The sequence below is a fragment of the Moschus berezovskii genome, chromosome 5 (assembly GCF_049115385.1).
Source record: "Moschus berezovskii isolate FMDL1 chromosome 5, NW_MosBer_1.0, whole genome shotgun sequence".
In the NCBI taxonomy this organism is placed as follows: domain Eukaryota; kingdom Metazoa; phylum Chordata; class Mammalia; order Artiodactyla; family Moschidae; genus Moschus; species Moschus berezovskii.
Window position 1 is genome coordinate 109,243,551 of NC_142464.1, and position 19,207 is coordinate 109,262,757.

At 38.6% G+C, this 19,207-nt stretch overlaps 1 protein-coding gene across 5 annotated transcripts in view; it reads right to left on the reverse strand.

The window, feature by feature from the left end:
* The window catches only part of WDFY3 (WD repeat and FYVE domain containing 3), a 280,291-nt gene that overhangs the window by 230,999 nt on the left and 30,085 nt on the right, over positions 1-19,207 (reverse strand). For all 5 annotated transcript variants that reach the window (XM_055434540.2, XM_055434541.2, XM_055434539.2 and 2 more), the window contains one exon: positions 16,657-16,750. Coding sequence is in view for 3 of the 5 variants with exons in the window: in XM_055434539.2 (XP_055290514.2) it covers positions 16,657-16,750 (94 nt within the window). In the remaining 2 variants the exon portion in view is untranslated. The remainder of the gene's footprint in view (positions 1-16,656; positions 16,751-19,207) is intronic.

The window sequence follows — 19,207 nt, forward strand, 5'->3', positions numbered from 1 at the left end:
TCTCAGCATATGGTCACTGGCAAGTGATTATTCAGCTTCTACTTAAGGAAAAGAGAGAGCTAAACTAAAACTCTAATGTCATACCTCACCTGGGTTTCCACCTATCAAGGTTGTTGCTTCAAATACAACACAGGCCCTTAAACTAAAATGAAATGAAAAAAATCCCAGAGCTTTTGTGATCTCCACTTATTCTTTCAAATTAATCATGGCCTCTTGATAAACTGAAAATTAATATACTGAATTAATAAAACAATTTCCATCAAGGCTATCAAATGAAAGCAATATAATTCCAGTGCAAAGAAAATTCCATTAAGCAAGTCAGAATTTTTAGTGTTTTCTGTGTAATGTTTTGACTCGGGACAGCATGATAAAAGAGGGTCCCACTGGTGAGATCCGAGATAATTTGAGGACCGAAATATTTAAGGACAGTAATAAACTTGTCAGAAAAGAAAAAACAGGTATCCATGAGTTCAACAATAAATAAAACAATATAGATAGATAAATAAAAGGGCTCTTATTACAGTGGGATGTTAAGTAACGGCTGATAAAAATAGGAGTGTTGGAGTTTGAAAAAAAAATTTTAGAACCATAATAGACAAGATCAGTTCAAGCGAGCTTTCATCAATGGATCCTACATATAGTGGATGAAGTTTTGATGAAGAGTAGGATATTTTATTTGTCCTAAAGTATCTCCTCACCAATCACTTTATCAGTTGTAAGGGGCTACAATAACACTGTGGAGAAATCAGACAAGGAAACAGGTGGTCAATTTTATATCACAAGTGAACAGCAGATGCATACTGTGTACCTCCAGATAAGATGTGACACAATCCTTTATGCAATATTCCATCCAGGAATGCATAACCAGAATCTTATCAAGGGAAAACACAGATAAACCAAAGATAAGGAATACACTGAAAAAAAAAAAAAACTTGGTCATGAAACAGCTGCAAGAGCCTTCTTGGATCCAATCTTAAAGACACTGCTATTGCACAAAAAACTAGTTGATTTGATCATATGGACCACAGCCCTGTCTAACTCAATGAAACTAAGCCATGCCGTGTGGGGCCACCCAAGACAGGCAGGTCATGGTGGAGAGGTCTGACCGAATGTGGTCCACTGGAGAAGGGAATGGCAAACCACTTCACTATACTTGCCCTGAGAACCCCATGAACAGTACCAAAAGGCAAAATGATAGGATACTGAATGAGCAATTCCCTAGGTCGGCAGTTGACCAGTATGCTACTGGAGATCAGTGGAGAAATAACTCCAGAAAGAATGAAAGGATGGAGCCAAAGCGAAACAAATACCCAAGTTGTGGATGTGACTGATGCACTGGAAAAGAGTCTGATGCTGGGAGGGGTTGGGGGTAGGAGGAGACGGGGACGACAGAGAATGAGATGGCTGGATGGCATCACCGACTCGATGGACATGAGTTTGAGTGAACTCCGGGAGTTGGTGATGGACAGGGAGGCCTGGCGTGCTGTGGTTCATGGGGCCGCAAAGAGTCGGGCACGACTGAGCGAATGAACTGAACTGATTGAACAATATATTAAGTTTCTATTTTACACAAACACGAGATGGAACCTCTGGGAAAAGGGATCTCTGAAAGGAATGAAGGAAAAGAAAAGGTAAGGAATGGAAAAGAGGAAGGGTCGAGTACTGAAAAGTGAGGAGGGAAAAGCAGAGACGATAATGGAAAGAAAGGGAGAAGAAAAAGTTTGCTCTCTAAGATCTCAGGGCGAAGCGGATTGGTCTCAGAGTGAGATGTCTACCTTTCGAGAATTAACTAGCTTTCTTAATTGCTCCTAGTGGAATAATTCCTTTATGAAATCCTACGGTCTTTATGAACAGCTGACATTATCGGGGGTTACTTGTGGGCAGTATTATTCGTAATCAAAGTATAACCTATGAGTACTGAAAAGTAAACATAAGAAAACATGGAATCATGTTTCTAGTGCTTTCACACAGACTCTTTTCACTTCTCAGTTCAGGCATCAATATAGAACTGCATACTATACAAAACTACACATATAACATATACATATATAACATATATGTATATTATATAAAAAACTATAAAATGTATGTTTATAGTTAGATTCTAGGAGCCCACTTTTGTACCCATACTGGAGATTTCAGATCAGTAACAGATTCAAGTAACTTTCATGTTGTACTTTAAGCTGCACAATTAAAAACATTTTATTGTATATAAACATTTCTTATAATTCTGTTCAGTTCAGTTCAGTCGCTCAGTCGTGTCCGACTCTTTGCGACCCCATGAATCACAGCACGCCAGGTCTCCCTGTCCATCACCAACTCCCGGAGTTCACTCAAACTCATGTCCATCGAGTCGGTGGTGCCATCCAGCCATCTCATTCTCTGTCGTCCCCTTCTCCTCCCGCCCCGAATCCTTCCCAGCATCAGTCTTTTCCAGTGAGTCAACTCGTCGCATGAGGTAATACAACAGATGAAAAATATACATTAAAGAGTTCACTACACCATTTAATTCCTCACGGCAAAAATCTTACTTCTTAAAGCTCTTTTCCAGTTTATAGAAATTATCATTTTTTCCAAGAACTGGAACATTTTTATGAACCTGTTCTTTAAGGCAGTAAAAACAAAATCAAGAAAGAAGTACTGAGGATTCAGTATGTCCCAGCATGGTCTCCTCTCCCCACAAAAAAATGTTTTAATTATCACATTTAGCCTTTTAATAACAAGTAACATCTGTCCTTCAAACTTTAATTTAAAAATCTTAATTGTGCATGCACTCACATGTGTGTGTGTCTGTTACGGGTGTGGGGGTAAGGAAGGTAGGGAGGAAAAAGAGATAGAGTTAATATCAAAGGTCAGTTCAGCTGACAGATGGGCTCTTTTGCTTGGATTTCTATTTACATATTTTCTTATGTAAATAAGGGCTTCCCAGGTGGTAGAGCAGTAAAGAATCTACCTACCAATGCAGGATATGCAGGAGACCCGGGTTTGATCCATGGGTCAGGAAGATTCCCTGAAGAAGGAAATGGCAACCCACTACAGTATTCTTGCCTGGAGAATCATGGACAGAGGAGGCTGGTGGCTTACAGTCCATGGGGTTGCAAAGAATAGGACACGACTAAGCTCACAAGCATGTAAATATATGGCCAATAGTATAGCAAGAACTATTATTTGGAACAAAGTTGTTTAACTTACTCTCCATACGTATTGCTTAAAGAATTAAACGACATCTAAACATTGAAATGTTTGATCTATCTTATATCCACTGGGAAATATCCTCAGAGGGTCTTTGTGCTTACAAAGGCAGTTCGGGCACCTCTTTAGATTTTATAAATAATGGGGGAAGGGAAAATCATCTTAGACTTTTGATGAAAAGATAATCAGATTCTTAATGAAGTCCTTACCAATCTGTAATGCTAATGATGGATGCTCTTGGCAGTTGGTGCCTTATACTATGTCTTAACTTATCAAAAATATAGTATTTCAATTGGCTAACAGATTAACAGTCCTTAACTCTGAGTTAGATATTATTTTTTCCACCTTAAAACTGCAAGCTTTAATTGGCTTATTTTTATTCTTTCATAAAAAAAAAAAAAAGCTTTGAAAATAAATTCCTGCAAGCCTACATCAAAAGCCAAAGCATTCAGGCTACAAATAGCTCACCTAGCCCCACTGATTTTAGCTCAGAGTCCCGAGAGATCAGTGAATCATTTTAGATATACACCAGCATAAATAATTATAAAATGTTTACACTGATTCTACTTTCTTAAAAAGCAGATTCCTTTAATGTTATTTTATAGCATGTACAGAATATTTCCTCGGAAATCACCATGGCAGAGATTTCATCAATGTAAAAAGCAGCAAAAATAACTAAATGCTATATCTGCATTCTATTTCCTAGGCACCAGCTAAGTTTCCTGTATAGGACTTAACGCTAAACAAAGACAGTTCACATTCGTTTAACCATTTAACAGGATCCTTGCAACAATTCTTTGGGAAGAAAAGTAACATGTGTAAGTACTTACCATACCCACGCCAGGCTCCACATTCAGCATTTTATAAGAATATCTCTTTAATTCTAATAATAGTCATATGGAATTGATATATTAATCCCATTTCTACTGCAGAGAACACTGAGAATAAGAGAAGTAGCCCAGAGTCACATGGTAGTAACCAGAAGAACGAGGCTGCTTGAGAAACACCTTTGCCTAACTCCAAGGCTTCTGTTCTTTCCCTCACCCTGTGCTGCTGCATCATCACAAAGGAGGAAACAGTCAGAGGCCAAGTACTCAAACCAGACTGCTTAGCTACAACGTGGTAAACAAGATTTCAACCTAAGATTTCTAATTCTGAAACTCTTGTCACTACAGTACCTGGTACTTCCCACTTCAGGACCTAGAAAACTATTCTAATACAGAGAGAATACAGAGAGATATAGACAAATCCGGGAGTTGGTGATGGACAGGGAAGCCTGGCGTGCTGCAGTCCACAGAGTCGCAAAGAGTCGGACACGACTGAGCGACTGAACTGAACTAATAGACAAAGTATAAACTCATGGCTCCAAATTTTCCCCCCGAAAATTTGTAAGAAGCAGCACACACTAATATGACATCTGCACTTTCATGGAAAACCTGGTAACATAGAAAAGGTTTGATGAACACAACTCTCTTTGCTTTTCCAACAGCAGTTAAGCTGACCTGGGCTCACTTCGCAGAAAAGACTTCTTAGTTTGTTCAACCACTCAACACAGAATTGAACACCTAACCCTCTAGGAGCTGGGGACTGTGATTCCCGAACCCTCTCCTCTCTGTTTATCAAGTAACTATCTGACACCAACCCTCACCTCAGTGCCATAGGTATTCCCTTTAACATCTTTCTTTTCCCAACTTCTACTGAAAAAACCTTTCTTAATTATTCCCATTCACTAACTTCAACCCAATAATAACTACTTTCGGTCACCATTTAATTCCCCTGGAGACTGTTCTTACGCATCTTGTGCAGTTTCCTACTCCTGCGACAGGAATATTTTTCAATATCACAAAGAAGAAACAAATGCAGAAGGTGGATTTCTATAAGAAATTTGTTCTGGACTCTCTTCAAAAGGTCACTATCATTTAAAAAAAAAAGAGAAAAAGGATAAGAGAAACTAATCTAGATTTTAAAAGAACAAAAAGACATAAGCAAATGTAAGGTGTACATCAAACCAACCTGTTGTTTGAAAAAAGGTATAAAAGAAATCTTGGGAATGGTTGGAAAATTTGGATATGGACTAGATTTAAACATGACAGTATGGGATTATTATTTTCTAATATATGATATGATACAGTAGTCAGAGAGAAGAATGTCCTTATTTCTAGAAGATGCATGCTGAAGTATTTACAAGTGTGAAGCATCATAATGGTTCAAATTACTTTCAAATGGTTCAGTGATGCCTCAGTCCTCTGTGAAATATATACAAACACAATGAGAATGCAAGTGGCAAAATACTGGTAATTGTTGAATTAAGGTTAAAGGTATTTGGACGTACCTTGCATTCACTCATTGAGCTTTTCTCTATGCTGGAAATTTTCAAAACTCAAAGTTCAGTTTAAAAGGAGGGACATAAAACCACTGGACAGTCTCCACTTGCTTTTAGATTTCTAGTATTTTTGTTAGACCAGAAGTAAGAAACTTCCCGCTGACCTACAAAGGGCTAACTGCTAAATGTTAGATTGGTTTACTACTCCAGCCAGGTTATAAGAAGGATATACAACATTATAATGCTTTCTTTCTCCTCTAAAAACATTGGACTTCCTTGGTGGTCCAATGGTAAAGAATCCCCCAGCCGATGTAGCCAAAACAACAACAAAAAAGTTAAAACAAATGTATTTTATATTAATACTTTAAACATAAAGCCATGTGATTTTCTGTTGTTACCAAAAATGAAAAATTATGGTTGTACTGTACAAATCTTTTCTTAAACCATGGGGTTTATTGTCACAATGAGAACATCATATACCAAGGTAAACAAATGGGTAAAGGATCAAACTATGTATTTTTAATTAAAATCTGTGAATTATTTGCATATACATTACACAATTTCATATATGTTCTTCACCTTTCTGTTAATTCTGTGGTAGATACTTTCTTATTCTTAAAAGATTCAACCGCTCTTAAAGGTCCTGCTCTTAGGCAAATCATACAGAAGGAAGTATAATTAACTGAAAGAAAATGTAAAAAATAATGGCTAAGGCCACTGGTTTTTTTTTTTTGGTGGACTAGAGGTCAAAGAGAACACTGTTTAAATTTTTTAAGGTTCTATGCTTCTTTAAAATTAAGCTACAAGATATGACTTATGAAAGATATGAAAAATTAATTCATTTAATTAACAGACTATTTTCCACTATTAAATGAGACTTAAAAGTCCCCATTCTAGACTCATAAACTATTAACTGTGGGAAACAAGTTTGCCACAAAGTCCTTACACTTACAAAGGTAAGAAAAAGCAAGGAACAACTCAAATCAATAACCTTGAAATGTAACTAAAATCTCAAAAATGTTTTCGTGGATAACAGATTGCTTCAGTTACTAAAGATATTTATTTTCTTCCTACACACAAGCCCTTGGAGAATCTGCCCTTTCCCCACTCACTGAAAAGGCAATGCTATTGTGAACACATAGCTGGGTTGTTCCAACGACTGCACGGGTGTTGGACATTGTTCATAACGTGAGACAAATGAATCCTCTCTCTTAGCAAGTTAGAATTTAGAATATGAGAACCAGAATAATTAGCTGTGGGGGCCGAGAGCTTGCTGAACCTCACACCCACAACTGACCACTGCACGTTAAGAAAACAGAATAAACCATTTGGTAGAGAGACACAAAAACAAGGGTATAAGCAATTCCGGAAAAAGAAATGGTGAATAAATAACCATTAAAAAATTCCAGTTTCCCGGAAGCCTGGCTGCCCTTCCTGTACTTGAGTTCTATAGTATCTGATACTGGATAATTGTTCTCGACATAATCTTAAAAAAAAAAAAAAAGATAAATATGGACGTCTGTGTAGGTAGAAAATGTGCAAAGGAAAGCACTAAGTAAAGTCAGCATACTAAATATCAAAAATACGGTTAGGACACAGCAAAGCCTAGGATCCAATTACTTAAAAATCAATAGATTCTTTCCCCAAATAGAATATTAAGTTTATAGAAGGTCACCTGAGAAGGCAGAACAAATTGTTCTGCTCCAAACGTTTATTGAAATGTATTTTCTTACTTTTCTCAGCAATAGAATATTTGAGGTCTATGGTTGATATAATGAACATTTATAGGCTACTGTCTTCAAATATAAATTTGAGTATTGTAAGAATGTTTCACACTCTTCTAGGGAAAAGAACTGAATGATGTCTTTCTTCATGTATAAGAGAGGCAGGATAGCACAGCAGGTGAGTCTGAGCCCTGGTGTTAGACTCCTACATTTAAATCCTGGTTGTGCCATGTCCTAATCCTGTGGCCTTTGGCAAGCTACTTCTCCTGCTTGTTTCTAACCTATAAAATTAGTATAATAATAGAAGCAAACTCATAGGAGTGTTACAAAGAATAAATGTTGTCATATATGCAAAACCCCTAAGAAACAGTAAATGTTGTTATTATTTTGATTATTATTCAGGGAAGGGATGTATTTCATACACCTGTCACGTATAAAACTGAGTTCCTTGAACAAGGCCATTCTTTAGCAGGCTTAGGAAATGAAAAACATCAAAATGTATGATTCAAAAAACAGGGGAGGGACCTCCCTGGCAGTCCAGTAGTTAGGACTTCTCCTTCCAACGCAGAGTGTGCGGGTTCAACCACTGGTCAGTGAGCTAAGATCCCACATGCCTTCCAAAACACCAAAACATAAAACAGAAGCAATATTGTAACAAATTCAATAAGGACTTTTAAAAATGGTCCATATTAAAAAAAATAACCAGGGGAGATAAATATAAGCCCATATTTAAAAAGCATATAATCTTTTTAGTAGGGCCTCTGTACAATAAACTAAGAGTTATTCTTTCATGAGGGATACAGTTTGTCTTCTGATAAAAGCTTTTATAAAAGCATTCCTTCAACAACCTCTGACCACAAAAGGAAGCCCTTCTTTCCCTGAATGCTCAGATATAGCAAAACTCAAGATAATCTACTGATGTGTTGTTACTGCTGCTGCTAAGTCACTTCAGTCGTGTCCGACTCTGTGAGACCCCATAGACGGCAGCCCACCAGGCTCCCCCGTCCCTGGGATTCTCCAGGCAAGAACACTGGAGTGGGTTGCCATTTCCTTCTCCAATGTGTAAAAGTGAAGTTGCTCAGTCGTGTCCGACCCTTAGAGACCCCACAATGTGTTAGAGGAAGGCAAAAATCTTTAGATTTTTTTAAACTATAAAATATTTTTTTAAATAAACCAACTATTAACTCTGCCCTCATAAAGTGCAGATTTCAACTGGTTCAGAAGTAACTACAAAAATTCATTGTGGGGGAGGAGGGGGTTCAGTTCAGTTCAGTTCAGTCGCTCAGTCGTGTCCGACTCTCTGTGACCCCATGAATCACAGCACGCCAGGCCTCCCTGTCCAGTTGGGGCTAGACAATTATACAGTTAAGAAAAAGCTAGCAATACTATAGAGAGAATAATAGTTCTTGCACTATGAACACATGACACAGAATTTGCTTCCTACAAAACATGCACTAGACCAAACATAAATGCCAAATGAAAGGTCAAAAACTATTTCAATGGAAACAAGGAAAAGAAAGGAAGGAAGGTGGAAGGAAGAGAGAGAACACTATTACAATTTCAGCAATCTGGAAGGTGAAAGAATTGAAACATCCTAATATTATTTAAGAACCCAAAATGATTATGCAAAAAATTTAAAAAAAAATGAGGTGGAACGCAAGACCAACAGGATTATGTCTTTTATAAGACTAGGGAAAAACAGGCAAGCCTCTCCCACTCCTTTTGCCCAAGTCAAAACAAAACAAAAAAACAGAACAGAGTGGCTAGTAGTTAAAGTTTAAAAAGAAAATGAAAATGAAGTTGACATCCTAGTGTTCCCAATTTTGTGGGGGGAAAAAAAAAATATATATATATAAGTATTTAGTTACTACAAAATCTCTCCTCAGACCTCCAGCAAAAACGGCATGCCCATCTCCTCCATGACCTTTTTTCTCCCTTCTTTCAAGTCAATAGTTTTAGTGACGGCTCAAAACTCACAGCCATTTATGCAAACTCTATTCTACTTTTCAAAAATAAAGTCTATATGCTAATAAAATACATAATCAACTGAATACTAAGGGTTCTATATTATCATTAACAAGATATCATTTTGCTTGTATTCGAACCTTCAAAAACATAAGTAAAAATAACTTAAGGCCAATGCTTATAACAAGAAATGGCAACTAACATGAATTTGCTGCTGCTGCTGCGTCACTTCAGTCATGTCCGACTCTGTGTGACCCCACAGACAGAAGCCCACCAGGGTCCCCCGTCCCTGGGATTCTCCAGGCAAGAACACTGGAGTGGGTTGCCATTTCCTTCTCCAATGTGTGAAAGTGAAGTCACTCAGTCGTGTCCGACCCTCAGCGACCCCACAGACTGCAGCCTACCAGGCTCCTCCATCCATGGGATTTTCTAGACAAGAGTACTGGAGTGGCTTGCCATTTACTTACTATGTGCCAGGCACAGAAGTAAGCACTTTAGTATTATCTCATTTAACCCTTATGAAAGTGCAAGTGTTAGTTGCTTAGTTGTGTCCGCCTCTTTGCAACCCCATGGACTGTAGCCCCAGGCTCCTCTGTTCCTGGAATTCTCTAGGCAAGACTAGAAACTCATCTAACAGATGAGGACATAAGAAGAGAAATTAAGAAATCTGTACTAGGGCAAACAGCTGTAAGCAATGAAGCCAAGATCTAAACCAGGAAATATGACAAAGTTTCGAAATTTAATACATATTACACACTGTAGTTTTGCTCTCATATCTGCTTTCAATATTTCATACAATTTTTTAAATCATACTGTCAATAAAGACATGCATAATTTGACCTCAAAACAGGAGCTAAATAAGGGATATTCAGGATCAAAATAAACTCAATTGATACAGTCACAGAAACTAATGTAGTCATAGACAACAAACCAAAAGTCTAAGAAAAAAGAGAATAGTTTCATATCACATGTTAAAGCATGCTTAAAGTGATTTGTATTTCTAAGTCTCAAACTTTAAGTATCATTTCTTAAAGAAAAACTACATTAAATTTTTAAAACCCAATACTCTAATGAGCAGTGCTACTTTACTTTTCAACTTATTTTTTCCGATTAAAAAAACTTTTTAAATCTTACAATGTAAGTTTCACATTAAGTATATCTGCACTTTTTATTGTGCTCTGAGTTTCCTTTCTTGAACTTTTTAAACTCTCTTAATACATATTTCTAGAAAGAATATATTCTATAGACTTTCAATAGTGGGCAACAATTTTGTAAACTATAAAAACGCTCTACACTATTTTTTGAGTCCAAAGCCCAAAATCTGGCCATAAATCTATCTATTCTCAGACGTTTTTAAGACATAAAGGCAGCAAATTATAAACAAAACTCTTAGCTCAACATCCTCATAAGGCAAAATCATAAGAGCTTAAGTTTAAAACGTCCTCTTTGCCATAATCAATGCAATAGAACTTTTCTAAGCAAAAAACATTACCATTTGTTCAACTATGAAAATTCATTCCCCAGTTAACTCTATGTGATCAAAAGGAAGTTTTAAATTGAAAATTTTGTATGCTGCTGCTGCTGCTAAATTGCTTCAGTCGTGTCCGACTCTGTGCGACCCCATAGACGGCAGCCCACCAGGCTCCGCCATCCCTGGGATTCTCCAGGCAAGAAAATTTTGTATAGTTTCTATTAAATTACATCCCACTAACAAGTAAAAAGGGATATCACATAGAAAGCCTACTGAATTCAGACTCATGAGAGGACTTCAACTTCCAATCCTACTGAGATTTAAAAGTCTCATCATTCCTAATAACTAAACCAAAATGATCTATATTTATAGTAACTCACAAATAATTATAATTAAAAAACATAAAATCCAGTCACATCATCAGATGCTTTAGAAGAACAATCTACTCTAATGGAGCTAAGAACATCTTTTCTCAATGAATTTGAGCTAAATTTACTAAAATACTGTTATTCCATGCGCTAAATACATGCATACGCACACACATACACACCCACCTTATATTAACTAGTACTGATAAAGTCAACTAGGTCAAATTTTGTTTCCAGAAACAACTATACTGCCTTCCAAAACAAAGATTACAAAAATGAATCCATAATAATACTTTTCAATTACTTCTCCATCATTATAAATATTGAGAACTGCTAGCTGGTACATGAAGTTTATATGACTGTTGGACTACACTGTGTAAGTGGGCATTTCCCTTAACCGATCTGGTATACTAAGTATTCTCACAAATGTTGGATAATTTCTCACACTTTATAACCTAGTTGCAGAAAGTGACCACAGAAAAGCTAATAAAATTAATCTTAATAAACAACGACGTAGGCCTTTGGATATTTTACGAGAAATAGCAGGTTAACAACTCAGCAAAACGTACAGTCAGGTACCACTTGAAGAATTCTACATAGAATTAAAAAAATAACAAATTTTATGAAAGGAAACAGAATTAACTCCTTTTTGCTTAAAAAAAAAAAAAGGAAATGATAAGAGTTACATTTCTCCTTTTTTAAGGGTGAGGGGGTACTTTTTTATTACAAAACTATATGGCACAAAGGGGATAAACCTTTGCTTAGAGTTTAAGACTAAAGTGTCCTGAATAATATTAAAAAATGTATGTATCTTTCCCTTTAGCATATTTTCTCCTTTCTTCATTCTTGTATATCAATACTATGCAGGGAGTTTCAAAGTGGCTTCCAGTGACCTCCCGTCCAGGAATCCACATCCTTGTGTAATCCTCTCTCCTTGAGAGACAGAGAGAAAGTGTGAGTGTGAGTGTGTTTGTCTGTGTGTATGCGCGTGTGCACTCAAACATTCAGCTGAGTCTGACTCTCCGCGTCCCCATGGACTGTAGCCCACCAGGCTCCTCTGTCCCTGCGACTTCTCAGGCAAGAATACTGGAGTGGGCTGCCAATTTCGTTCTCCAGGTGTCCTTCCCAAGCCCGGGACTGAACCCGCGCGTCCTGTGTCTCCGGCATTGGCAGGCGGATTCCTTCCCACTAGTACCACCTGGGAAGCCCTCTCTCCTTAAGTGTGTGCAGACTGGCCCTAAAGACTCACTCCCAGGAAACAGAATAGGGAAAAGCGATGGGTTGCCGCTTTAAATTACAGGTGGGCTAGTTTAAATTACAAATGGGTTGCCAGTTTAGATCACAAAACAAAACAAAAAAATAAAAGGCTCATGCAACAAGAACCAGCAGGCTGCTGGCAAACAGCCCACATGAGGAACTGGGGCCCGAGGATGGACAACCAATGAGGAACTGAGCACAGCAACAGCCCTGTGAGTGAACTGGAGGCAGATCCTCCCCTGGGGCTTTCAGGTGAGACCACAGCACTGGTGGACACACGTGTAGAATGCAGCTCTGCAAGAGACCCTGAGCCAGAGGACCCAGCAAACTATACTCAGATTCTTGACCACAAGACCTGAGAGATAACGTTTGTTGTTTTAAGTCACTGAGCTTTGGGGTAATCGGTTACGCAGTGCTAAGGTTGGACTGTGTCTGCTTAAAACTCATACGATGAAGCCTAACTCTCAGTCCCTCAGAATGTGACCGTATTTGGACACACAATCTTTACAGGGGTAATCAAGTTAAAGTGAGGTCAGTAAGCACCCGCCTGAAAAGCAGGAGACCTGAGTTCAATCCCCGGGTTGGGAAGATCCCCTGGAGAAGGAAATGGCCACCCACTCCAGTATTCTTGCCTCGAGAGTTCCATGGACAAAGGAGCCTGGTGGGCTACAGTTCATGGGCTCGCAAAGAGTTGGATACCATAGCAACTAAACAGCAACAGCAAACAGGGTGGACCCTAATCCAAAATGACTGGTAACCTTACAAAACGAAGAAATTTGAACAGACAGACACACATAGAGGGAAGAGGATGTGAAAGGACGCGGAGAAAAGGAGGCCATCTACAGGTCAAGGAAAGACGCCTGGAACAGATCCTTCCTTCACACATCTCAGAAGCAACCACTCCTGCTGACACCTTGACTGCAGACTTCTAGCCTGCAGACTCTGAGACAATGAATTTCTGCTGTTTAAGCCACTCAGTCTGTTAATTTGTTGTGGCCACCTTAACAAATTAATACATGTAGCAAAAGAGAACTAACAGACATAGTGAATTCAAAATAACTTTTATTGACAATACTCAAATTAGCCTCAATATAGGACCCAAGTAGATGGCCAAAGTTTCTAAGTCTTTACTCTGAAAAAAGACGTGAGGTCATAGTAGAGGATCTTGGACCACAGAATTTTTTTTAAGTTAGCTGGGACTCCTGTAATCATAAATCTAATTGACTCATTTCAAAAATTGACACTGTTGCTGCTGATGTGCCAGAAACTAAACACTCAACATATATTAATTCCTCACAAGAACACTCTGAGGTCCCACTATCATCAATTCTCATTTTTAAGATGAAGAAATTGATGTCTAGGAGTTAAGGTCATACAGCTGAAAAGGAGCTGGGATTTAGTAAATTAAGGTACAGAAAGAATGGGGTGTCCCAAGTGGCACATTGGTAAAGAAGCCCCATGCCAACGCAGGAGATGTAAGAGATGTGGGTTTGATCCCTGGCTTGGGAAGATCCCCTGGAGAAGGAAATGGCAACATGCTCCAGTATTCTCATCTGAGAAATTCTTTCCAGGATAAAAAGGAAACGATGCTGTAAAAACATTGCCTGGAAAATTCCATGGACAGAGGAGCCTGGTGGGCTACAGTCTATGGGGTCACAAAGAGTTGGACCCAACCGAGCACACACACACAGAGAATAAGTGACTTATCTTATAGTATAAGACTTATACTATACTTATCCAAGTATAGTAGTTGAGGTGAGACTAAACCAAAAGGTCCTTTCTCCTACCTTCAAATCTTTTCTCAAAAAGTTAAATAGAAAAGGCTTTTCTTTCACTTGCTATATTCAATCTTTGTAACATTGTTATCTTAGAAATATATATATTTGACTATTAATCTCTATCTGCTCTCCTCCCCTAACTACACAGGTACTCATTTTTCTTTTCCACTCCCTGAACCTGAAAGCACTGTCTTTCAATTCCTAATGCTTTTCATGCATCTGGGTTAATCATTTTTATATACCAGAACCCAAGATTTCACCTGTGCAGAGTTTGGAAATACAGCTTTAGCTTAATATTTGATCCAATTAAAATACAAATACACCTGGGAGGAGTACTACTATACCATATTGTCAGTCATCTGCATTTTGGTAAGAACATGTCAGATCCTTTTCAAAGAAACAAAGATCACAAGACAGCCAGTGCCAACTTGTCCAGGGAACCAGAGTTTCTTTTGTGGAATATCTGGGATTAGGTGCTTAAGAGTAAGCCTTTTTCTGGGAGTCTGAATTACAAGATATAAATGCAAACAGATATAAATTGTGGGCAGTATGGTGACCATGCTTCCATGAGAGAGTTCAAACGTGAAGAAAGCCAAACCCAAAGAGAGAGAGACGGATGTGCAAGAGAGGCATACTGCCGGAGAGACACCTGACTGCATTTGCTTCCCGGGTTCTCCCTGCACAGCCCAGCTGTCCCTGGGTCCTTCTGCGTGCCCTGGGACACACCCACAAGACTGATAATGTCCCCTTTCTGCATTTGATTTGAACTGAGTCACGTGCAATCAGTAGAGAACTCACATGGTCAAAAAGATAACCTCTCTAGAGCTGAAGAACATCACTGAAGGACTAGGAACCTTCCATGCAAAATATAGCACCATGGCTACAAACCCAAGAACCGACCGGCAGAAGTCAAGGTTTAAACAGCTGTTTGGAAAACTTCCCAGATATTGGTGGAACAGGAAAAAGGAGTTGCGATTTGAAAAGACCATACCCTCTATCTTTTCATTTGGGATTTTTTAGTTGTTCTAGTAAAGGATATCTCATAAAAAAAAAAATATATATATATATATATCCCATAATCTACACACTTGCCAGTGGGTGTGTAAATTATGACAGCCACGTAGAGATCAATTTGGAAATACCTAGAAAAGGTGAAGATGCAGATTTCACACAATCCAGCAAGTTTACTACTAGGTGGCTACTAATGGACTGAAACGTGTCCCTCCCAAAACTCACATGTTGAAGGCTTTACTCTCAACATGACTAAACCTGGAGACAGGGTCTTTGGTAGATTATTTAGGTTAGATGAGATCATAAGGGTGGGGCCCTAAACCAATAATAATAAGAGGAGGTTAAGGAAGCTCTCCAACTGGTTCTCCTTCTCTCTGCCTTGTGAGGACAGAAGCTAGATAGAGACCATCTGCAGGTCAGGAATAGAGCCTGTACCAGAATCCAACCACGCTGACAACCTGATCTTGAACTTCCACCCTCCAGAACTGTGAGAAAATCAATTTATGCTGTTTAAAAAATACGATAAAAATTAAAATTTTTTAGTAACAACGGAGCAAAGTAAAATACTAAAACTCTGGCAACTAGGCAGTGAAAGTATTCATGTGCCTCACACTATAGCTCTTATTCAATCTAGTCAGAGTTGCTACAAAACAATAAAGAGTTCCAAAGCCTGTGCTGACAACTAGATTTTCCCAGGATAAAAAGGAAATGATGCTGCAAAGTGTAATTTTATTCTATGTACGAGTCTACAATAAAAGTATAATGCTGTAAAGCCTTGGTGGGTTCATACTTCAGTTGAAATGGGGCTGCGCGGCGAGAGCAGGTGTGCCAGAGTGTTCCTGTTGCTGGTGCCATGACTGCAGGAGGCATGACATGGGGCGCTGACACAAGTCATGTGCTGTTTCTATTTTTATACAGTAATCATTTTCCTTTCTTCCCTATTTTACTTAAATCCTCAGGGAAAAAAAGGGTAGCCTCTGGTGCGAAGCAGGAGGGGGTAGGGCCACATAAGCACTGCTAAGCAGCTGGGTGGGGTTCTCTGTCCTTTGGCACCTGTTGGGTTTTTTTGCTCATTAGACCAGAGCTCCAACCGTGATTCACTTACCCACTTTCCCTCTGGAAAGATTCACATCCACCCCTCTCACAGTTTGCTTCAGCCTAGTGAGCTGGTTCGGAGAAGGCAATGGCAAGCCACTCCAGTACTCTTGCCTGGAAAATCCCATGGATGGAGGAGCCTGGTAGGCTGCAGTCCGTGGGGTCGCTAAGGGTCGGACACGACTGAGCGACTTCCCTTTCACTTTAAAGCCAGGATTGAAACTGAAATATAACTGATTCTAATACATTCTCTTTTTTTCTTTCCTTTTTTCCATTCTTTTTTTCTTTTTGGTGCAGAAAACAAAGTTATCTAGGAAAGGAGGCTTGCCTCATTCACCTAATCGTCAGTGGTAAAGATGGATTAAAACCCAGCCCCTTAGAGTCACAGTTCACTGGTCTTGCTACAATGCAACAATGCAGCAAAGCCCTTCCTGGCTTCTTGTTCAACAGACAAAACAATCCTAAAACTGACCTGATTCTGTGTTCTGGGCTGGCATGAACCTGCGTAGAAACAACAGGGGTGGCAGGCACTTTCTTCCTGAAGCAGATGTAGAGAAGTATTATACCTGCAATGAAAGAAAAAAAAGAGAAAACCCAGTTTATTTTCAGAATGCTTTAGCATTGTGAGTAGTTCATTTCCTGCTAATTTTCTCTTTACCTCATTATTTCTTGCCAATAGTTTAATGATATGACAGAACTTAAAAACAGACAAAATTTGATATTCAAAATCCAAAGAAGAGGAACTTCCCTGGTGGTCCAGGCGTTAAGAATCTGCCTTGCAATGCAGCAGATGAGGGTTTGATCCCTGGTGGGAGAACTAAGATCCTACATGCTGTGGGGCAACTAAGCCAGCCTGTTGCAACAAAGACCCCACATGCCACAATGAAGACACAACACAGCCGAATACATAAATATTTCAAAATCCAAAGAAGAATACAGTCATTCAAAGCTCCATCTGGTTCAGCTTCTTCATTTTACCGGTGAGGAAGCCGAGATCTGGAAAAGTTACTTAAAGCATTAATGATAACAGTTACTTAGTGGCAGAGCTCAGTTTCGAACCTAATTCTTGACACCTTAGTCCAGTATTCATCTGTACATCATAGATCACAATGTCTCTTTCTAGAGAATCAAATATGAGCAAAAAAGAAAAAAAATCATGTTATTTCTCTAGGAGTATTTGTCAAGCATCTGAAGATAAATGTGGTATAGAGCTAAACCGATATTCTAAATCCAAATAAAAAACACTGCTTCCTCACCCAATAGATATAATCCAACCTCAAGATATTTAGCTTGCCTTCTATAGGATACTTAGGGCTTCCCATGAGGCTCAATGGTGAAGAATCCGCCTGCAATGCAAGAGCCACAGAAGATGTGGGTTCAGAAATCCCTGGGTTTGATCCCTGAGTCAGGAAGATCCCCTGGAGGAAGAAATGGCAACCCGCTCCAATATTCTGGCCTGAGAAATCCCATGGAGTACAGTCAATGGGGTCACAAAGGGTTGGACTATGAGGGACTATGCATGCACACACACTTATAGGATATTTAACTGTTTCTTTTATTTACCATTCAGTATTTCAATATGAAAACACCAGCCCATGAATCATTCTGGTCTTTCTTAACTTTGCTCTCAACAAGTTCTTTTGTTACTCAATTACTTCTTCAATTCCAAAGCTCCTTCACTCGAAAATGAGAAGCTTGGACTAATCGCATGGGCCTTCTGACTTTTAAAATAGTTATGCCTAAGAATAGCTTCATCTTTAACGACATTTTCCTTTTCTGATCAACTATGTGTTCTGTCATGTTTGTTAATCTCTGTGATCATATTAGTACAACAGTTCAAACATCAGTAATATTGCCCTCAAATATACAGTTAATTATCATTCAAAACCCTATGGAACAAAAACCTAGCTTTGCTGTCTCATTTCTTATGAAAAAGTATTTTTTTAAAAATCTACCTCTTTGGTGGTTTCTAAGAAAAATCCTGAATTATTTTCTCAAATCATTCATTCTGTCATTCATCCAAGTTGTTACTGTGTGGCTTGTCAGATGGTAGACACAGGCTTAATGAGATTTAAGATTTTTAAATAAGATCCCTCCAGTGAAATGGTAAGTAACATTACGGATTCAAGTGACAGTGAGAAAGTAGGCAGAAGTGATGACATGTCTCCTAAACCCCAACATCAGAATATGCCTTCACTGCTTTTTAAAAAAATATATTAACTACCGATTTCCATAAAACATGGTGTTTGTAACATGCTTTAAATTTAAAGCAAGTAATAGAATGAACCGGACTAAGCAACTGAACTGAACTGCATAGAATGAATATCCATGTACCTGCCATCCAACTCAAGAATAAATATAAGTGACTGGTAATGATTTACTGATTTGCTCTTCCCTCCACCCATATCTCTCAACTCTTCAGTCCTCTGTAATTGCTACCCTATATTCTGTGCTTTGCAGCTGCTGTTGTGAAGTTGCTGTCACGTCCGACTCTTTGCAATCCCATGGACTGCACCACACCAGGTTCCCCTGTCCTTTACCATCTCCCAGAGTTTGCTCAAACTCATATCCATTGAGTTGGCAACGTTATCTAACCATCTCATCATCTCCCACCCGCTTCTCCTCCTGCCCTCAATCTTCGCCAGCATCAGGGTCACATCATTCCTTCGAGTTTTAGAAAGCATACCACATATGAACGTATCCTTCAACACTGGGTTTCATTTTTTCACTCGGTTTTATGTTTTCAAGTTGAATTCATAATGTTGCATATAGCTGTAGTTCTTTCATCTCAAGGCAGAATAATTCCACATTGTGTAAATGAATTGAGTTATCCATTCTCTTTTCAATAATAGCATTTTGTTTTCTTCCCAGGTTTTGTGTTTCTGTTTTGCCATTATGAACATTACTGTTATGAAAGTTCTCATGTGCAATTGTTCCACATGTGACATAATTTCTTTTAAGGATTTGCCTAGGAGTTGAGGAATATAAGTAATTTTCAATTTTTCACGAGGTCACCAATTTTT